General features: G+C 34.8%; 1 protein-coding gene across 2 annotated transcripts in view; it reads right to left on the bottom strand.

Annotated features, from left to right (window-relative positions):
* Positions 1–877: 877 nt before the first annotated feature.
* Positions 878–20521, bottom strand: part of LOC150094756 (uncharacterized) — a 90696-nt gene continuing 71052 nt past the window's right edge. For both annotated transcript variants that reach the window (XM_090411120.1, XM_090411121.1), the window contains 2 exons: positions 9384–9514; positions 878–1238 (listed from right to left, as the gene is read on the bottom strand). In XM_090411120.1, the coding sequence (XP_090267246.1) occupies positions 1010–1238; positions 9384–9514 (360 nt within the window). In that variant the 3' untranslated portion in view covers positions 878–1009. The remainder of the gene's footprint in view (positions 1239–9383; positions 9515–20521) is intronic.

The raw sequence follows: 20521 nt of genomic DNA on the forward strand, positions 1-20521 counted from the left end.
GGTGGTATGGTCACTTAAATAGAATGGGCGAGGAAAGATTAGCAAAACAAGTGTTCTCTGCCAGGTTGGCAGCAAAACGACCCAGAGGAAGACCAAGATATAGGTGGATTGATACGGTACAAAGTGCTTTAGACGATAGAAATATAAGATCTGATAATGTTGGAGTCTTGACAAGTAACAGACTGATTTGGAGGAAAATTGTAGATAGGAAATTAATAATGATGTAATTTTTTTCATGTAGTACTATCATATCCTTTACACCCCTTGAGGGTACATGGCAAGAATTTGATGATGATGGAACTCTATATACTCCAGTCACTGAAGAGGAGGGAGCTGGTCTTTGGTGGAACAGATAAGGGTAGCAAGTTTACAGTAGTGCTTAAAAGCTGTATGGAGGTTGTACTTTTTTAATATTTCAATATCTAATATTTCATGTGATCTTTTGCAAGTAACTCTAATATTCTATATACAGATCATTATCTTTATGGTTTATAAGATAAAATTAGATATCAAAAGGCACCATGTTTGATTTCCTTTTTCTTTTATACAGTAAGCCTTCAAGTGCTGTATGCGTGCATCAGTTGTAACAGGAATTTGTCATTTTTGTCAAAAGTGAAAGTGACACTGTTTGCCATCACAAGAATGTTCGTGAAAGGGTTAGATAAGGTGATGCTGGAGTCATGGTGTGGAGAAGCATAATGTGTCTTGATTAAGGTTTTTATTTATTATAACAGAATCATGGCATGTGTATTGTGCTTCATATTCATTATATGCATAGCATAAAAAAGTTAATTGCTGACCCTTTTATTAATTAGCCTTAAGTGCAATTATTCTGAAATAAAAAAATAAAATATTTTATTTTTTATCTCTCGTAAATTTAAACAAATAAATAAATACATTATGAATTTACATTAATACAAAGCAATGAATTATTGACTGTACAATGATTCAAGTTAAAATTCAATTCCAAAGGCACATTATTTACAAGTCTCTACTGTATTTATTGTTATCATAAAGATACTGATTTCAGTTTGCTCTCTAATTTGTGAATCTCATTTTCAATTTGGGTATGTAGCTCTTCTTGCTGAACATTATTTTCCTTCATAAATGCATCAACAGTGTTTTTTATATGTTTGTCCACCATATGGAAGTCACTTAGCACATGCAGATTTCTGCTTATTTGATACTGAAGATTCTGAACCTGAAGTGCCAGTTTCTTTTCATTCTTCTGAAAATCCCTGTTAAAAGAAATTATTTCAGAAAGTACTCATTGCTTATAACAAGGCACCCTCTAGAGCAGTGTTTCCCAACCTGTGGTCTGCAGACCCCTGGGGAATTCACAGGATAGTTTATTTTCATTAAACTTTATCTTACACGTTGCTCACACCTGACCTAATTGATATGTTCATATTCTTCCGAATATCTCCATTTATAACAGTATGGCATTGTCATAAATGACACATTTAGTGTTGTAAAATTGTAATTTATTACTTCAACTTTATGATATGTAAAATATAAAAAATTTCCATTTTGGATTTTATGGGGGCTGCAGTGAATTAACATTCGCTACAGAGGGTCCACGACATCAAAAAGGTTGGGAAACACTGCTCTGATACCCTGTTAGGACTTTTTTTTTTTTTTGTTACTTCTTTTCAGTTAGAATTTGAACTGTTTTCTATAGCTATCTGGTATGCTAGCTACAGTGATGTGCTATGAAAATACTGAGTATATTAGTAAGTTCAATAAATTAATCATATATTTTTTAATCTTGGTTGTTTATACTGTGAGGCATCATTATGAATAACAAATAACACCCAAGCCTAAGTATACATTTCTTTCAATATGCATTAGGCTTGTAACTTGACTTCATAGAAACCTAACTATAATGGTGTCCAAAACCTAAGGACACCAGTGACACTATTTCTGAAGATTATAACTGCAAATTCAGATGAATCAGCCTGTGGCAATTTGTACAATTGATGATTTAGAGCAGAAAGCAGGTACACATTCAAATTTTCAAATCACATGAAAAGGGGTCACATGGTAGCACTCAACAGGATAAAAGGCAAAAAGCTATACTAAGCGAATTGTGTTTGAAGGAGGCTCTTTTTGTGAAGGAGTAATAAATTTGAAAACTTGGATGTGTTGTAATGTTTCAAAGACATCATCTAGATCAGTGTTTCCCAACCTTTTTGAAGTCGTGTCCCCCCCCCCCCCGTAGCGAATGCTAATATGTTGCAGACCCCCTGTAGCGAATGTTAATTCATTGTGGCCCCCATAAAATCCAAAATAGAAATTTTTTATATTTTACATATCATAAAGTTGAAGTAATAAATTATAATTTTACAACACTAAATGTGCCGTTTATGACAATGCAGTACTGTTATAAATGGAGATATTCAGAAGAATATGAACATATCAATTAGGCCAGATGTGAACAACAGGTGTGAGCAACATGATAAGATAAAGTTTAATGGAAATAAACTATCCTGCAGACTCCCTTTGAATTATTCGCGGATCCCCAGGGGTCCGCAGACCACAGGTTGGGAAACACTGATCTACGTGATTTCATGCAGGGAACAATTTTTGGGGAAGCTTGAAAAAGTCTGCAGAATTAGAGATATTGCCAGAGTGTTTGGAATCTCACATAGCGTTGTATCCAAGTTCTGGTGTAATAAATTTGAAAACTTGGATGTGTTCATCAACAGGTGTGAGCAACATGATAAGATAAAGTTTAATGGAAATAAACTATCCCGCAGACTCCCTTTGAATTATTCGCGGATCCCCAGGGGTCCGCAGACCACAGGTTGGGAAACACTGATCTACATGATTTCATGCAGGGAACAATTTTTGGGGACGCTTGAAAAAGTCTGCAGAATTAGAGATATTGCCAGAGTGTTTGGAATCTCACATAGCGTTGTATCCAAGTTCTGGGCAGCATTTTAAATCAATGGAATATGTTCTAGACATTTTGCTAAGAGTTTACCTTCACTCTACCATGGAGTATGAAGACAGAGTTTTGGTTATAACAGCAAAATGTAATTGACACATCATGGCAGGTCAGCTTGCAAGTTGGCTCCATTCGAGCACAAGTATGCATATATCTTGACAAACTGTGACAAGACATCTGCAACAAGTAGGCCTATGCGCCCAAAAGCCTACTTATCACAGACATCTTGCCACAGTTTGTCGAGATATCTGCCATCTCTTTATTCACAGCTCATCGTAGAGCATGTTTTCAGTGGTGTTATTTCCATAAAAATTGGAAAAGATACATTAGTACTCTTTACAGATGACTTTTAATCTTTCCTCCAATTCTAGGCAATGCTTGATGTGGCATGAAAGGGTTAGATAAGGTAATGCTGGAGTCATGGTGTGGGGAGGCATAATGCTTAATGGATGCAGCGAGTCACAAGTCCTGTCTTAGTTCCTGTATGGTTTTTCTTTAAGGAAATAAGACAGGATTGTGTTTTGGCAAGAATTACAATTCTCTAACTTATCTACCCTCACTCAAGAACTGCAAAAAGATTAATGTTTAATTTATTGGTCATAGAAGATCTTGAAATTTGAGTCATCTAAATAAATACAAGGTTTTGTAAATGAAGAGAAACTGAATGTATGTACTGCCATTAGCAAAGCTATGAATAGGACTGTATGTTGATAAGAAAAGATCACTGATATATAAGAGGAAGGATGTGTGAAAGCACAGAGCCTTGGATATTCCCATGTTGATGAAAAAAATAAAAATAAATCAGATGATGAATAAATAGATGAATCAGAATAAATAAATGACAAAAGAGCAAACTACCTATCCACTTACAAAGAACAGAATGAAGACCATAAGATGGCAGCTTAGTAAGAAGCCTCACAATGCCTATGAAATACTAAAAGTGACCAAATGGGTTTCACCAAATCTTTCAGTGGCATGTGTCCAAAGTTGGTAAAGGTTGCAAGGAGGTCTTGGTTATGCTATAAAATGAAACAGAGGAATTCATACTGGCAATCCCTAATTAACTCTAGGTGAACTGATCTAATAGACAAGCTTAGGTGTTAAATGTTATTCATAACTCACTTTAATGGTATTACAACACCAAACCAACTAAATTATAAAAAAAGATGTTTATTGACTGGCTTATATTTTGCTGGATTTCAAACCAGCATCATCAGAACACATTACATGTTGCAGTTAACATGTGACAATGAATAAGTGAAACAATTCAAATTGTAACAAACACAAAAGATCTAGAGTCCTAATTTGGTGCCCTCTAATATTGTAAAAAAGAAGTATACAGCTATATAGGAGTTCATCTTAAGATAACAGGCTTCCAAATTTTTGGTAAATTAATGCAACCATACTTGTTCAGGTTAGAAAAATGCTTCACATCCATTGCTGACTATAAAAATAGTCTTTCTAACCTGTAATGACTTCTATAAAACACATTTGTTTTCTTCCACCTAATCCTGTGTAAATGGAAGATGCCTTATTCTATGGTCATCATAATTTCTAGTTACAGAAGAAGCTAAGACCGCTCTCAGTCGCGCACATAACTTCGCAGTTACACCTAAACAAGTTCCAAAACTAGAAATTATGATGAAAATAAAATTAGGCATCTAAAATCTTCCATCTTCAATAGCCAATAATGTGTTGTTTAGGCATAGCTAGCATCCTAAACAAATCTAGACCACCTAAAAGCAATATACAATGAAAGAAATAACGAAGTGTAGAAATAACTTTTCATGTAGTACTATCATATCCTGTATACCCCTTGGTACATGGCAGGAATTTGATGATGATGAGAAATAACTGCTTTAAAAATGTTATATAAGAATAAAAATATTGTGATTACGAAAGCTGATAAGCGTAATGCTACAGTTATTGTGAATGAAGACGATTACAATAACAACAAAAAAAAAAAAAAAAAAAAATGCAGGATCTCCTAAATGACAATTCTACTTACCAAATTACCGATCAAGATCCTACTATGGCTCAAAAGAAAAAAAGTCTACAAATTATTGAAAGAAGTGACCTCTTGGCTCAAAGAAATCATCAACAAAATAAAACCTGTTCATGTTAAACCACCTCACATTCATGGAGTACCTAAATTCCACAAATCTAATATTCTCCTATACACTACAGTTGATGGCAGAGATGGTCATATTTTGTTGCTCAACAGTTAGCTTAGTTGCTTGCCTGCACCCCCTTTACTGGCAACTCCTCTACTTTTATAAAATATTACTAATAGATATTCGAGAATCAATAAAGCCTAAATTTATCTGATATCTTCCAATTATTCAAATTTATTATATATGCAGGTTATACTACATGACAAGAAAAAATCTACAAACAGATTAATGGTGCTAATGAGACTTTTCTTATTCCTTGTATCTTCTCTACATGTAAATTTGTGATCATCTTTATGTTGGAGCATGGTGTTAGTGATGACTAATCCATGTCCTGCATAAAAATCCAACAGGCAATTACCGTCATTATTAGCTTTGTCCTTTTCTTCAAATTTTCCCAACACATTTCTATATATTCATTTTTTATTCTGATGGTTATATCTACAACAAGGACCAGCTTTTTCTTTTTATCAGCTGACTTCTCTAATGACTCAAAAATTTCTCCCACTTCTTCCTTAGTAGAACCTTCTGTTGGATCATAGGCACAAATAACCCTTATTGTCTCCAATTTCTCCATTTTGATAATTATTTACATCTCTCTCTCTACTGATATTACCTGCCATTCAAGATTATCTTCATATTTGGTGGTGAAGACTATAGCTGCTCCTTCCTTTCCCTGATTGTCATTGCCAAGATATAACATCGTGTGGTTGTTATATAGAAGACTCTCCTATTTTTGTTCTCTTGTTTCATAAATGCTATATCAACATGATATTCCACTAATTCTTCTCCAGTTCCACTTCTTTTCCAATGATTCTTCTTATGTTTATGGTGCTTATCTTGAATTCTGCTGATGTCGAGTTCTCCTCTTAGTTATCTAGCTTAGATCCTAAAGGATAAAGATTCGGAACTGTTCACATTCTCTTTAATGGAAAACATTGCTTGCTAAAGGAAGATCATGTTTTGCAATCTACTTAATTATTAGAAATATTATTAATGGTAAATGCCTGTAGAACAACTTAATTATTATCAGGTGACACATGCATTGGACAAGATAAATGCATACACAGTGGTATACAGTAATCTACCATTTATCTGACCCATTGATTATCGGAATGACAAGTTCTGATAATTGAAGTACAATTACATGGTGACCCTTAAATTACCGACTACTAGAAGTCGGTAATTTAAGAGTCATTATTTTAAAGGTTGGATAAACAGTAGATTACTGTATTTCAATTTTGCAAAAACCTCTGATATACCTAATGACCAGCTGATAATTAAACTGGAGTTGGATAATAGATTAGTGCACTGGATTAGAGATGCAACTGGCTGAACTAATTTTCAGTTGAAATGCCCTAATAAAAGCCTTTGTTTTCCATATGGAAATTTCTCATTTCCACTGGTATGAAAGTCAAGGGTTTTACATTTAAACAAAAAATTACACCATAAAATTAAAATTTAGCAATAAATGGCAATATTTAACCATTCCGCACAGTACTACACAAATCCGAGTTAACATATGAAGCTTAATTGCATCTGTGGTTTGTTGTACCATCATATGCATTTGTAGTTTAAGCCAACAGAGAGTATAATTTCATTGGCTAAGTCCCAAATTGCCAAGCCATCCTCATTCAAAACCGCAGAAACTACAGTCGGTTCTCCACATTCCTGAAAGGCGATGTGGAGGTCTCTTCCCAGTTATTTGGCTTTGACCCTTAAGCAACCCCTTAAATCTCAGTGGAAAACTCTGAGGATGACATTTATTAATTCAGCTAGGATGGTATATGGTGAAGTTGTCTGCAAGGATAGAAAAATAAGAACACCATGGTGGACACAAGAAGTTACCTGGAAAAGAAGAAAGCATACCAAAAGTTACCTGGAAAAGAAGAAAGCATACCAAAAGTTACCAGCAATTAAGTCGGCAGATGCCCTAAAAGAATACAGAGAAAAAAATGTAAGAGAGCTAAGATGTGTGTATAGCTTCTGTAAACTTCTTATATTCTTACCGAAGTCTTCCCATAACAAAATTTATAGGAAGACTGGTGAGAATATAGAAAATACATATTAGGAAAGTGGCAAAATGTTCTGGAGGTTATTGCAGAAGCTTAGAAATGGAGAAAAGAATACTGTAAAAGGAATCAAAGATGATAATGGTGACATGAAAACTGAAGATAAGGATATCCTAGGTGTCTGGAGCAATTACTTTGAAAAACTGGTAAATGAACCAAGCACTGACAGAACCATACTAGAAAACTTTCAAGAAGAATGCAAACAGGAGTACATATCAATACTTGAGAAAAAAGAAAAAGCCACCAAAATCTTAAAATGCTGAACGGCAGCTGGAGTAGATAATATTCAACCAAATGCTTAAAGTATAGGGTGTATAAAAATTTTGCAGTGGCTATGCTACATAATTCAGAGGGCCTGGTCAGAAGGTTGCATTCCCAATGATTCAAATAGAGCTCTCATAGTACCCATCTATAAAAAAGGTAATAAAACTGAATGCGAGAATTACAGAGAAAATTTCTCTGCTAAGTGTTCCAGGTAAGATTTATGCAAGTGCACTTGCAAAGAGGTTGAGAAAGATCATGGAATAGAAACTTGGAGAAGAACAAGCTGGGTTCAGGCGAAATAGTTGTCAAGATAAGATTTTCACTTTTAAGACAAATAGTTGAGAAATCATGGGGATATAACAAGGATCTGTATCTAAGTTTTGTAGATCTGGAAAAGGCATATGACAAGGTGCCCAGAGGAAAGCTTTTCAAAACACTACAATTACATGGGGTGAATGGAACAGAGCAGTACATAGTTTATATTTAAGTTGTCAGTCAGCAGTTAGAATTGAAGGAAATACAGGAAGATGGTTTAATGTAAAATAAGAGGTAAGGATGCACATTATCTCCACTCTTATTTATCATCTATATCAGGGGGTGGGGAACCCCTCGCCCGCGAGTCTATTTCAATTCACCCCTTTGCTGATGTACTTGTATGTACATGTAAATAAAATTTTATAATAATTTAAATTTATTATAATTAAATTTATTCAAATTTAAATATTTAAATATACAAAATCAAAAATAACTATATTACATAAAATATGATCGTTATACGTCTGGCAACCATCAAATCGAGACCAGCCATTAAAATAAAAAGAAATCGGGAGCATTTCTCGCAGGCAAAGTTCAGACTTTCTCTGATTGGTTGCTTCCCAATTACCGCCATGACATTTTCCCACGTGTCAAAACATAGACTTTTGACTTTGTTTTTTTCATGCAGTACTGCGAGTACTGCATGAGAAAAAAATTTGCCAGTCGCCCGCGGAAGTTTTTAAATTAGCAATTTTCGCATTGATACTAAAAAGGTTCCCCATCCCTGATCTATATGGATTACAAGTTTGAAAGAAAGTGGCATCAAGCCTGATATTAGAATTTGAGATGTCAAACTGAGCATTTTGCTTTATGAAGATGATGATGTACTCCTAAGCACATCTAGTGTTTAGAAGTACAACAGTCTAGTTTCCAGGATTCACTAACTAAATTGAATAACAGCTGGAACAAGTTTGGCATGAAAATCAGCAATGAAAAGACCAAAACTATGAAAATAGACAGGAGCATAGAAAACTTGAGCTGCATTCTGGAGATCCTATAGAACAAGTAAAATATTTCTGCTATTTAGGCACTGTTTTTAGTAAAAATGACAGGTTAAATCTGGAAATAAACAACAGAATAAGCAAAGTGGTATGGCAGGTAGCCAGCTGAATAAATTTATATGGAATAAGAGAGAAATTGGCAGGAAAGAGATTCAGAGGAAGACCAAAGTCTAGGTGGATCGATTCAGTTAGAAGTGCCTTAGAATAACAAAATGTTAGATACGACAATACTGGAGTGCTCACAAGTAATAGATTGATTTGTAGAAAAATTGTTGAAAAGAGATTAATAATAATGTATACTTAATCATGTAATGCTGTCATAGTAACATGAACACTCCATGGGGGTATACATATCAGGAAATTGATGATGGTGACGTAGAAGCTTAATTGCTACAGCTTGATAATTTTTGCAATTCTAAAATCTTGCATTTCTTTTATCAGACTAGTATACATAGATGCATAATACTTGCCTATAAAATGCTGATGCAAATTTCTAAATTTAAATCCCCAGGATAAACCACTCTCAACAAAAAGATACAGGCTGAAAATGAGTTCTTTCAATGTTGAATGATTAATATTTCACCTGATGTTGTTTTATAACATTACTAACCTGATAATTTTGTCTTTCATGTGAACTGCTTTCTGAAGTTCAGAAACCATTTGAAGTAATTTCTCTTGACTGCATTCAAAATCTTTTTTTGGCTCTTTGCTGAGATGACATGGAATGTGCACTAATTCGTCCTGAGAAATAAATAAAACAAAATTAATATATTACATGATATGACTGCCAAAACAATACACTAAGAACTGTTCTAAAAGTCATTATAAAACTGTCCATTTTTTTTATATTTTTTATCATATACATCATCATCGTATTATGATCAATATCAGCAGAATTCAAGACTGGCACCACCACCAATGCAAGAAGTATCAACAAAAAAGAAATGGAACTGGGAATCAGAAAAATACTAGAATGACATAATTGGTCTCACAAATACAAAAAAAGTTAAAAACAGATGAGATCCTTCTAAATAACAATATAAATCATTATTATCTTATTATAAAATACAAGGTGTTATATTAAGGCAATAATGATCACGGAAAGGAAGGAGGAGGAAGAGCTATATTATTCAACACTAAACATGAATATAATCTTCTTGAATGGTTTCAAGTAGAGTTATATAAGTTCTAAAGGAGAAAATGGAGAGCAAAACTTATTTGTGCCTATAATACAATGTTTTATTATGAAGTTGAGATATTTTTTTAAGTACAGAAGTTGTTCTAGATCTAAACAGCAGAGGGAAATAAATACCAGACATATAAGAAATGTTTTGGGGAAAATTTGAAAAAAAAAAAAAGAGTGAAATTAATAATAATGTTAAGTACCTGGTAAATTTCTATTCAAGACATGAACTAGTCATTATTATTATTATTATTATCTGAGACCTCCAGGGAGTCAAGGACTCATCGAGAAATCATCCAAACCAGCTATCATACCTTCCCTTAAATTCATTCACACTAGATGCACTCACCACCCCCTAAGGGCAAATTATTCCACTCACTCGCTGCTCTCTGGGAGAAAAACCTAGCTCTTACCTCTTTCTTGGCTGCAAATAAATTTAACTTCCATGGATGTCCCAATGTTCTCTCCCCATCTTCCATATAACGAAAAATTTCATCCATTGATATCCTATAACACTCATTCAAAAGTTTATAGACCTCTCTCATATCACCCCTCATTCTCCTGTTAACCAGGCTGCAATCCATATACTCGCAATCTGTCCTCGTAATCTAAATCCCATAATCCAGATATAATCTTTAGGAGGAGATTTTTTTCACACTTTGCACCCTTTCCACAACTTCTTTATACCCTTGGAAACTGGGAGACCAAATATGCGCACAATAATCCAGATGTGGTCTTATCAAAGCCTTATAAAGAGACAAAATGACTTCCTTATCCTTACACGTCAAGGTTTGCTTCAACATCACAATTATCCTCCGAGTTGTATTTGCAACTTTTGCTATGTGAACTTTAAATTCCTATCCACCAATACGCCAAGATCCCTTGCCTCTTCAGTTTCTTGTAGCATAACACTACTAATATAATATGCTGCTGGAACTCTAGCCATGCCAAAGTGCATAACTTTATGGTTACTAACATTAAACTGACAGCCATTTTCGTTGCCCAAATTTCCAGTCTATTCAAATAATTTTATAATTGCTGAATATCAGTAGTATTCCTGATTTCCCTGCCTATCTTCGCATCATCGGCAAACAATTGCACATCTGATGATAGACCCTGCCTGATGTCGTTAATGTATAGATTAAACAATAATGGCCCAAGGACTGAAACCTGAGGTACACCACTGGTCACCTTAAATCTGGCAGATTCACACTCACTGTATACCACTTTTTGATATGTCTGTCAACCATCCCCTGATCCAAGTCAAGAGTTTATATTTCAATCCCATATTCTCCAGTTTATGCAACAGCCTTTCATGTGGTATCTTATCACATGAAAAGAAAAATCCATCATTATCATTGTGTATCAATTAACATCATGTTCCAACATAAAGATGCAAAAAATTCACATGAAGAGAAGACAAATAGTATAAGACAAGTCTCATCACTATGTTATTATTGATAGTGATATCTTCTATGCTGGTTTAGGATACAGAGAATTTGAAACAGGAAGTGATAACCATTTAGTTTTGAGCAGGACAAAAATGAATTTCATATCAGCTAAAAAAATCAACTAACATGCTTTATTCTGTGATAGAGAGAAGGTGAGACTGTTTTAGCCATATCTAACTTTTGGAGACTGAGCAGCAATCGATGAAGAAACTAGCAAACAAGTGCTGCCATCTCATGGTTCCTAATAGGATATGTTATTATCTGAAATATTGTGGATTCTACAGTTAATTTTGTTGAGTTTAACCAAAGGTGAAAAACCCAAGTTTCCAGGAGAAAAAACCTGTTTGTCCATGCAAGAGATAGACTAACTTAGGAACTGGTTGAAGAAAGGCTCAGAAAAGTTCCTCTAGTGACTAGACTTGGACTTAAGTCTATGTTTGGGCAGCCTAACACAGAGGATTTAAACATCACTTTGAATGAATTTCATATCAAAACAAAAAAATAAATGAAATGAAAAATGAGTCTGAAAGTAAGAATCAAACATTTGGAGACTCAGTGGTAGATTCTAAAAGAAAAAAAAAAAACACTCATTGCTTCATTCAGGAAAGAATGTGGTGAAGTTGTTGAAAAGAATAGAAATATCCAAACTCCATGGAGGAACTCAAGAAGCTGCCATGGAAAAGAAGAATAAAGCATATCAAAAATTTCTTAGCAAGTAAGTCAATATATACTCTAAGAAAATATAGTGAAAAAGTTTAGTGGAGAAAACACATGCCTAGAGATAATATTTAACTAAATTGATTTGGCTAATTAGATTAAGTTTAGATTATTAGACAAGCAATGCGGTTATTTTCCACTGATTAAATACCCGAGAGATCTCACCTTTTGAGAAACCAATCAGCTATACTGATTTCAAAATTGTAGCTCCGGTCAGATGGGCAACCCACAATAAACTCTTCATAAAAGTCCGAAAGATCCTTTCTTTTTTCCTTTGTGATCAACTGATTACTGACCAGCAGCATTTTTAAATAGTTGCTGGTCAGTACATATAGTGATGCATGATCAAGTATTTTGCATATATGCTGCATAAGTGATGTTTACTTACATATGCATAAAGATTTCTAATTCAGTGGCTAGTATGTGTACTTCAGAAAAAAAAAGGAAGAACGTCTAAGAACTGTCTGGAGGAACATATAAACTATGTCCATTACCTGAACTAGAGTTGCTCTGGTGTAATACACTATGCCATGAAGACATAATCACTGAATACAGTGGGGTAAAACCTACCTTTTATACAGAAGCAGATATAAATCAGAGAACCTATTTCTAGAATCTGCAACAGCATTATAATATTATCTAAATCTTAAGAAATTCAGCTTCCTCACTTTACTAAAAATCTGGGAAGCCATCACATCGAGACATTCAGGAAGAATTCTTAACAATATCAATAGTGGTACTCAAGAATGTTGGGCCTGCCTCTTAGTGTGGTGACTTATACATATCATATTAGGCTATTTATTTAATAGGACATTGATATAAAATCTATGAATTCATATTATACAATTAATTTAATAAACTGAAGTTACAAACTTACATTACATTTAACGACCATTTGAGTGCTGATAGAAAGTTGCTTTATAGAAGGGTTATAGTGTGTACATTTTAATGCTACACAGGCAGCGCTCAAATTATTGCTCAATCTATTTCTCCCTTTCGATTTGATATTATTTAAGGCAGAAAATAGTTTCACAAGAGTATGTAGAAGAGAAAATTGTTAGAAGAGCTTTAGAAAAGATTTTAAGATTGGTTGATATGTTGTTCATGATTTTTGGGGCTGGTTTCGTTAAAAAAAATTTTCATTCTTGGGAAACACTTAAAATTGTTACTTTCTAAATCACGTTGAAATATTTTGAGTTTATTCTTAAAGCCAAAACCTACCTTCGCCTTAACTGAGAGTGATCTTATACGATTTATTGCAGTTTTTTCATCAGAATACCAATATTTTTCAACATCCAAGGTGTGTCACCTGAAACCCTCCAGTGTGTCAGTGCTGACACATGTGTCATAGGTTTGCCATCACTGGTGTAGGGCATGTTCTGTTGGTACAGAATAGATCCTCTGATATTGCTGGAAGGTTGGGTGTCCTCCAAGGAATATCTGAACATTGTTTCCGATCAAGTCCATCCTGCAATGTCGACTTTTTATTCAGAAGGTGACGGTCATTTCATGGATGACAATGCAACTGTTCATTGTGCAAAAATTGTTTTGCAGTGGTTCAGCGAGCATAACAGCAGCTTTCACCATCTTGCCTGGCCGCCACAAATCTGAACCCCACTGAGAATGTAAGGGACATGTTAGAAAAACATATCCATGAGCATCATAAACTTCTATAAAATCTTATCTGGAAGGTGAAAAATGTTCTAGAGGTTATTGAAAAGCTTAGAAATGGAGAAAAGAATACTATAAAATGAACTGTCAGAAGTGAGAACCATGCTGGAAAATATTCGTGAGGAATGCAATGAGGAGTACAAATATAATACTTGCAATAGATAAAGCTCAACAAACTGAGATGTGGAAAGGCAGCTTGAGTAATGATATTATTATTATCTGAGGTCTCCAGGGGAGGGGAGGGGTGTCATGGACTTAATGAGGGAGGCTATACATCACCCAAACCAGATGTCATATCTTCCCTTAAACTCATTCACATTAGATGCACTCACTACTTCAACAGGCAAACTATTCTACTCACTTACTCACTGCTCTGTGAGACAACATCTAGCTCTTACTGTACGCCCACAGATGCGAGACCCTTCGACACTTCTGCACATATCAAAGGAAGGAGAATCCATTCCGACATCCCACAAAACCCACAATGGGTTTTGTGGGATGTCGGAATGGATTCTCCTTCCACAATAATAAACACTCAACCCACAATGGGTTTTGTGGGATGAGTGTTTATTATTGTAAGTTGGAAAATTAGCTTTTCTTTTATAAAAATTCTAATTCTTAAAGTGTTAACTATTTTGTTTGTACAACAGTTGGAAATTTTATGTCTAAAGTATGTGACTTCGAATGTTGGTGGCCAATTCATGCATCCTTTATTTCTTTCTCCCATTCAGCATGAATTGATTCTTCTTAGCACAAAGCCAAGGTCGGCTCTACGAAGTGTGAGCATGCAATACCCTGTTTCTTGACTGTAAACAAATTTAACTTCTACCAATGCCAACATGTTTTTTCCCTGCCTCAATACAAAAAAAATTTCAACAGATGATATCGTATAACACCTATTCAGAAGTTTATAGACCTCAATCATATCCCCCCACCTCTTTAGTGGGGGAGGGATATGTTTATAGATTTTATAGAGTTTATAGACCTCATTGGTCCCCCACCTCTTTCTCCTAGGAGAAAGAGGTGGGGAACCAATTCTGCACACAGTAATCCAGGTATGGTCTTAAGGCCTTGCAAAGAGGCAAAATGACTTCCTTATTTTTATGTCAAGGTTCACTTCAACATCACAATTATCCTCTGAGTTGTACTTGCAATTTCTGTATGTGACCTTTGAACTTCAAATTCCTATCCATCATTATAACGTATGCCCACAGATATGAGACCCTTCGACACTTCTGTGCATATCAACAGAAGGAGGATCCATTCTGATAGTAAGGTAATCAATCCGTATTGTGGAATGAGTTGTTTATTATTACACATCAGAAAATTAACTTCGCTTTTATGATCATTGTAGTTTTTAAAGTGGTAACTATTTTACTTGTATAACAGTTGGAAAATTTTACCTATGAAGCACGTGATTTCGTATGTTGGCAGCCAATTCGTACATCCTTCATTTCTTTCTCCCCTTCAGCATGATTCGACTATTCTTGGCACAAAGTCAAGCGAAGCTCTAGCAAGTGTGGGCGTACTATACCACGGTCTCTAGCCTCATCAAACCAAAGTGCATAGCTTTACACTTAGTAACATTAAACTGATAGCCATTTTCATTTGTCCAAATTTCCAGCCTATTCAAACTATTTTGAAAGTGCAGGATCTCGGTAGCATAGCTGATTGCCCTTTCTCTATCTTTGCACCATCAGTAAACAACTGAACATTTCTGTTACATCCTTCCTAATGTATAGATTGAACAACAATAGTCCAAAGACTGAACTTTGGGATACACCATTGGTCACTTTAAATTTTCACAGATTCACACCCATTGTATACTGCATTTTGATACCTGTCTGTCAACCGTCCACTTATCTCAGTCAAGAGTTCATATACCAAACCCATATTTCCAGTTTATGCAACAGCCTTTCGTGTGGTATCCTATCAAATGCCGTAGCAAAATCCAACAGTATCATTATGTATCTATTCCCTTTATTCAACTTGTCTGTAACATTGTTAAAAAATGAGCAAGTTGTTAAAACATGACCTCCCTTTAGTAAAGCCATGCTGTTTCTTGCAGGTATAGCTTGTCTGTCTTCACCACCACACTAGGGATACTGATAGATCAGCAGTCAGACACATCAGTTTCCGTGCCACCCTTGCATAATGGAAATATAATGCATTCTTTCTATTCATATGGTATCTTGCCTGAGCTCAGACTCAAGTTATACAAACATGTCAAAGGCCTAGCTAATTTGACTGAGCATGCCTTCAGCATATGTGCTGATATTCCACTTTTCCCCATTGCTGATTTATTATCCAGGTTATGCAAAAGCTCTTCAACCTCACTTTCATACACCTCTAACTCTTCATCCAATGTAGTAGTCACAATGTGCACCATGCTACATACACCTGATTGATATTATCTTAGCAAAGTGAGCACCCATTGAACAACCTCATTGGCTTCTAACACTAGAGTACAACTGCATTCAGCAAAGTTATTCTTCTATATGCATTATTTCTTTTACTTGTGGCATAACAATAAAATTGTTTTGGATTGCCTTTAGCCTGCATAGCCAATTTCTTTTCTTACTCTGATTTGGCTTTTCACACAATACTCGTTATTCTGGCCTGCACTTTATTTCATAACTCCACTCACTCTTATTCACATGATATTCCTTCCTTCCATGTGATCTTCTTATGGATTTCTTGCTTAATAAGGTTACATGCATTTATTTCACTGCCATGCTTTCCTGGGAAGTAGCTAATTATGTTGCTGTTCCAATTAAGACAGGTTATATGCTGAACTACACTAGAAATTATGACTAGCTTAGGATAATACTATCTCTGTGGTCCCATGGTATCAGTTACTGAATGGGAAAGATATCAACAATGCATGGGAATCTTAGAAGAAGAAGTGCTTAAATAGATAGTATCTGAATGTACTCCTAGAGTTTGAGGGGGTAGGGTACATTCAGATACTATCTCATTTATAGCACTTCTTCAAAGATTCCCATACATTGTTGATATCTTTCCCATTCAGTAACTGATACCGTGGGACCATAGAGATAGTATTATCCTTAATCTGGTCATAATTTCCAGCTTCGTAGTTCAGCATATACCTTGTTTTAATTGGAACAGCAACATAATTAGCTACTTCTCAGAAAAGTGCATGGCATGGTGACTGTCACCAACCGGTGGTAAAATAGTTATATTCTTAACAAAGATTCCTTCTGATGCTATGAACAAATCTAACATAATTTGACACCTCAAGTTCCTTCTTTCACATGCTGCTTGATAAAGTTGTCTCGCAACAATTCAATAATATTCAATCCAATATAGCCTGTTTCCACAAATGGGGCTCTGGGATGCCAAACAATCACTGCTGTCACAAATATAATCTTCCCTAGCTGAAGGAAATACCAACTAGACCTCTAGCTGATAGATGTCTTTCATCACCTGGTGAAATACTCACCATGGTTATTGGAGGCCTGAAGTGGCTTGCATCCATCTTTGGTTGCTAGAGCAAGTGTTCTGGTTTCTATTCATCCTCACACACACACTTCCCCATGCAGTATGAATGATATCCTCAAATGACATGCCAATCACACTGTAGGAACCAATACCCTTTCCTTCAAAAGTATAGCAGTAAAACAATTCTGGAGGCCAGACACTAGATAGTGCATGGGATTGAACCAGATAGTAACAAACTTGGAAGCTTCCTGATCAGTTAATGCTAAATCCTACTGTTACTTAGTTTACTAGTTTGTGACTGGATGGGGGGAGAGAGAGAGAGAGAGAGAGAGAAAAAAAACCAAGTCTGGTAGTTTGCAGGGAGGCATTATCAAGGCTATGTATAGAAAGGCTTGTTTTGGTAATCTTTCTGTTTTCATTGTTTCAACATGTTCCATCCATTTGTGCTTATATTTTTTAATTTTTTCTATTACTGATTCCTGGTTTAATTCTTTCATAATTTCTTTGTTTCTTTTGTGATCAAATAAAGTATACTTTGCAGTTTTTCTCATAAACTTCATTTCTGCTGTTATTAATCTTTGTCTTTTTGTTTTATTGTCCAGATTTCACTTCCATACAATAGGACTGATAGGGCTATTAGATATTGTATACTTTGTATACTAAATGTATTGTATACTTTTAGTCTGGTTTGTTTTTGTACAAGGTTTGGTTGAAATATAGAGTTAATTACACCTGTTATTTTTAAATATTTTGCAATTTTTTAGGTTTATATCTTTTTCATTTTCATCATAATCATAGTTAAATTAATTCACCTGTTCTAAAATCTTGTTATCTATTACTATTTTAGTTCTTACTGGATCTTGTATATTAAAGACCCATTTTTGATTTTTCTGTTGATATTACCATTCCATAATCTTTGTCTATCTCATTTAAATTTAAAATACCTTTCTGTAAGCTATCTTCAGAATTTGTAATTATTGTATGGCCATTGAAAACAAGCCTTAAATTAGAAACCATTAGGAAAAAGAAAACCAGGACATCCTCTTAAGAGATTAAACGATAACTTCTAAAGCCAGAACAGGCCACTTTAGGTCTAAATCCTTGATAGGCATGATGATCATGATGATGTATAGCAACATAAATGATATGCACCCACCACTTACAATCATCTAAATCAGAACTATCATATATTATTGCATATAATGCAAAAAATTTATGGTCTAAAGTTAGGGGTTCGCATTATATGCGGATCTTAAAAAATATAACATCTTATTAGACTTGCACACACAATATATACTACCTAATCAAATACTACCTAGTCAAATAGTGAAGTCATCCTTCTTGGGGACTTAAGTCTACAACACAAACTGGATTCTTTTTTCCAGTTCTACTGATCTAGCAGAAAAAGATGCCAAGGTATTTGTCATTAGCAATGCCTTAAACACATTGTCAATCTCCCTACCATAATACCAAATAATCCTCTCCAATCTGCTAACATACTTCATCTCTTCCCAACAAGTTCCCCTTTCCAAATATGGTGGATATCAGTTCTCCTCTTGGTAACACAGACCACAACCTCACAGATGTCTCCTCACAGATGGCCGCCATAAAACAACCTTCTTGGATGATCTCTGTGACTTCTACTGTTCCTTGCCATGATCAACTACTGCTTCAGTTCTCCTTCACTCAGACTGAATAACAGAAATCATCCTCACAGAATAAAGGACTTCATTCCACCCCAAATCAACAGCCACTAGCCACTATCCAACCATTCACAAAAAAGTGTGCCAATGAAGTTAAAAAAAAAAAAAAAAAAAAAAACTCTCCATACCACAAATGGCTTAAGACCAAAATTCCAGCTTCTCACTCCACCCTTATACAGCAGCTCACAACATCAGTAAAAGAATCATCATAAAATCCAAATCAGACTACGAATGGGCCAAATGCTGTCAACTTGCTTTCTGTCCAAATGACAGTCGACTTCTGGTTCCTTGCCAAGGCCACCGGGCTCAACTTTTGTCCACCCAAGTTTCCAACACTCTCGCACCCAGATGGTGCTGTAGTCACTTCATCTAAAGATAAGGTCGACTTACTGTCATCACGCTTCTCTTCCGATTCTTCCTGCAAGGATGATAAGGCAAAGATCCTCCCACTTTACCAAGAACTGCTCACTCCATGCCACTCATAGTTTTCCACCAAAAAAGAAATCTGAAGAATCCTTAATCCAAACACAAATAAGGCTAATGGTATCCCACTGCTTGTATTAAAAACTTATATCCCAGGACTAACATTTATCATCTACCCAACAACATGGATAAAGGCCTACATCTAGCCCATTCCAAAGAAAGGTGATAAAAGTCAACTAACAAGCTACTGCACAATTACCCTCACTTTCTATTCTCTCAAAAAACAAGCTATGGAGAAGGTCAGATATAAAAAAAAATAAAAATAAATAAAAGAATCATTTGAAATATACAACTTGCACCACTCTCCTCTATACCATCACACTGCCTATTGTTAACTTAATTTTCTTCTATTAATCATGCTTTTGTAACAATTTCATCAATTAAGCTGAATTGCTGATAATGTACAATGAGGATGAAGAGAAAATTATGACTAAAAATTTTTATAATAAATAGTAGTAGTCAGGTTCACACACAAGCATACTAAGATTATGTTTATATTGTAGTTATGTTCCTAGAAAATGCTGCTTAATGAAAAAACATAAATCGCAAGACATTTTGCAATAATGTTAACATAACATAGGTTACACATGGTTTTCAGTAGTTAACTTGGGTATTGTAATTTGTTTGTATTCTTTTTAAATAAAATAAGATGCTAGTAATACAGACTAGGGAAATATAAAAAAATATGGCACTAAATAATGAATTTAGTATGTTAAAGCAATATTATTAAATATTTGACAGGTTCTTTGATTTTTTTGGAATCTTTCATAAATGTGAGACCTGCAAAATAGATTACCGACAGAGTATGCAGCATGCTGACTGTGCATTCACCATACTCATAGCACTTTACACATAATTTCATGCATAATGAAATAGCTTTAGAACTTTTTTTTTTATAATTCAGTTTTAAACATTCTAAAACAAGCTCTTGTTTTAGAATGTTTAAAACTGATATATTTAAATTTCTGCACCTGAGCATTTGCTAATATTCATACCAATGGTATTGCATAAATTTTAATGATAGTTATTCAATTACCCAACAGAATTATGCACTTAAGTAGCTTTTGAATTTTGTTCA

This window comes from Typopeltis vanoorti, chromosome 21, assembly GCF_054136105.1.
Source record: "Typopeltis vanoorti isolate ZY-2024b chromosome 21, IOZ_Tvanoo_1.0, whole genome shotgun sequence".
Taxonomy (NCBI): domain Eukaryota; kingdom Metazoa; phylum Arthropoda; class Arachnida; order Uropygi; family Thelyphonidae; genus Typopeltis; species Typopeltis vanoorti.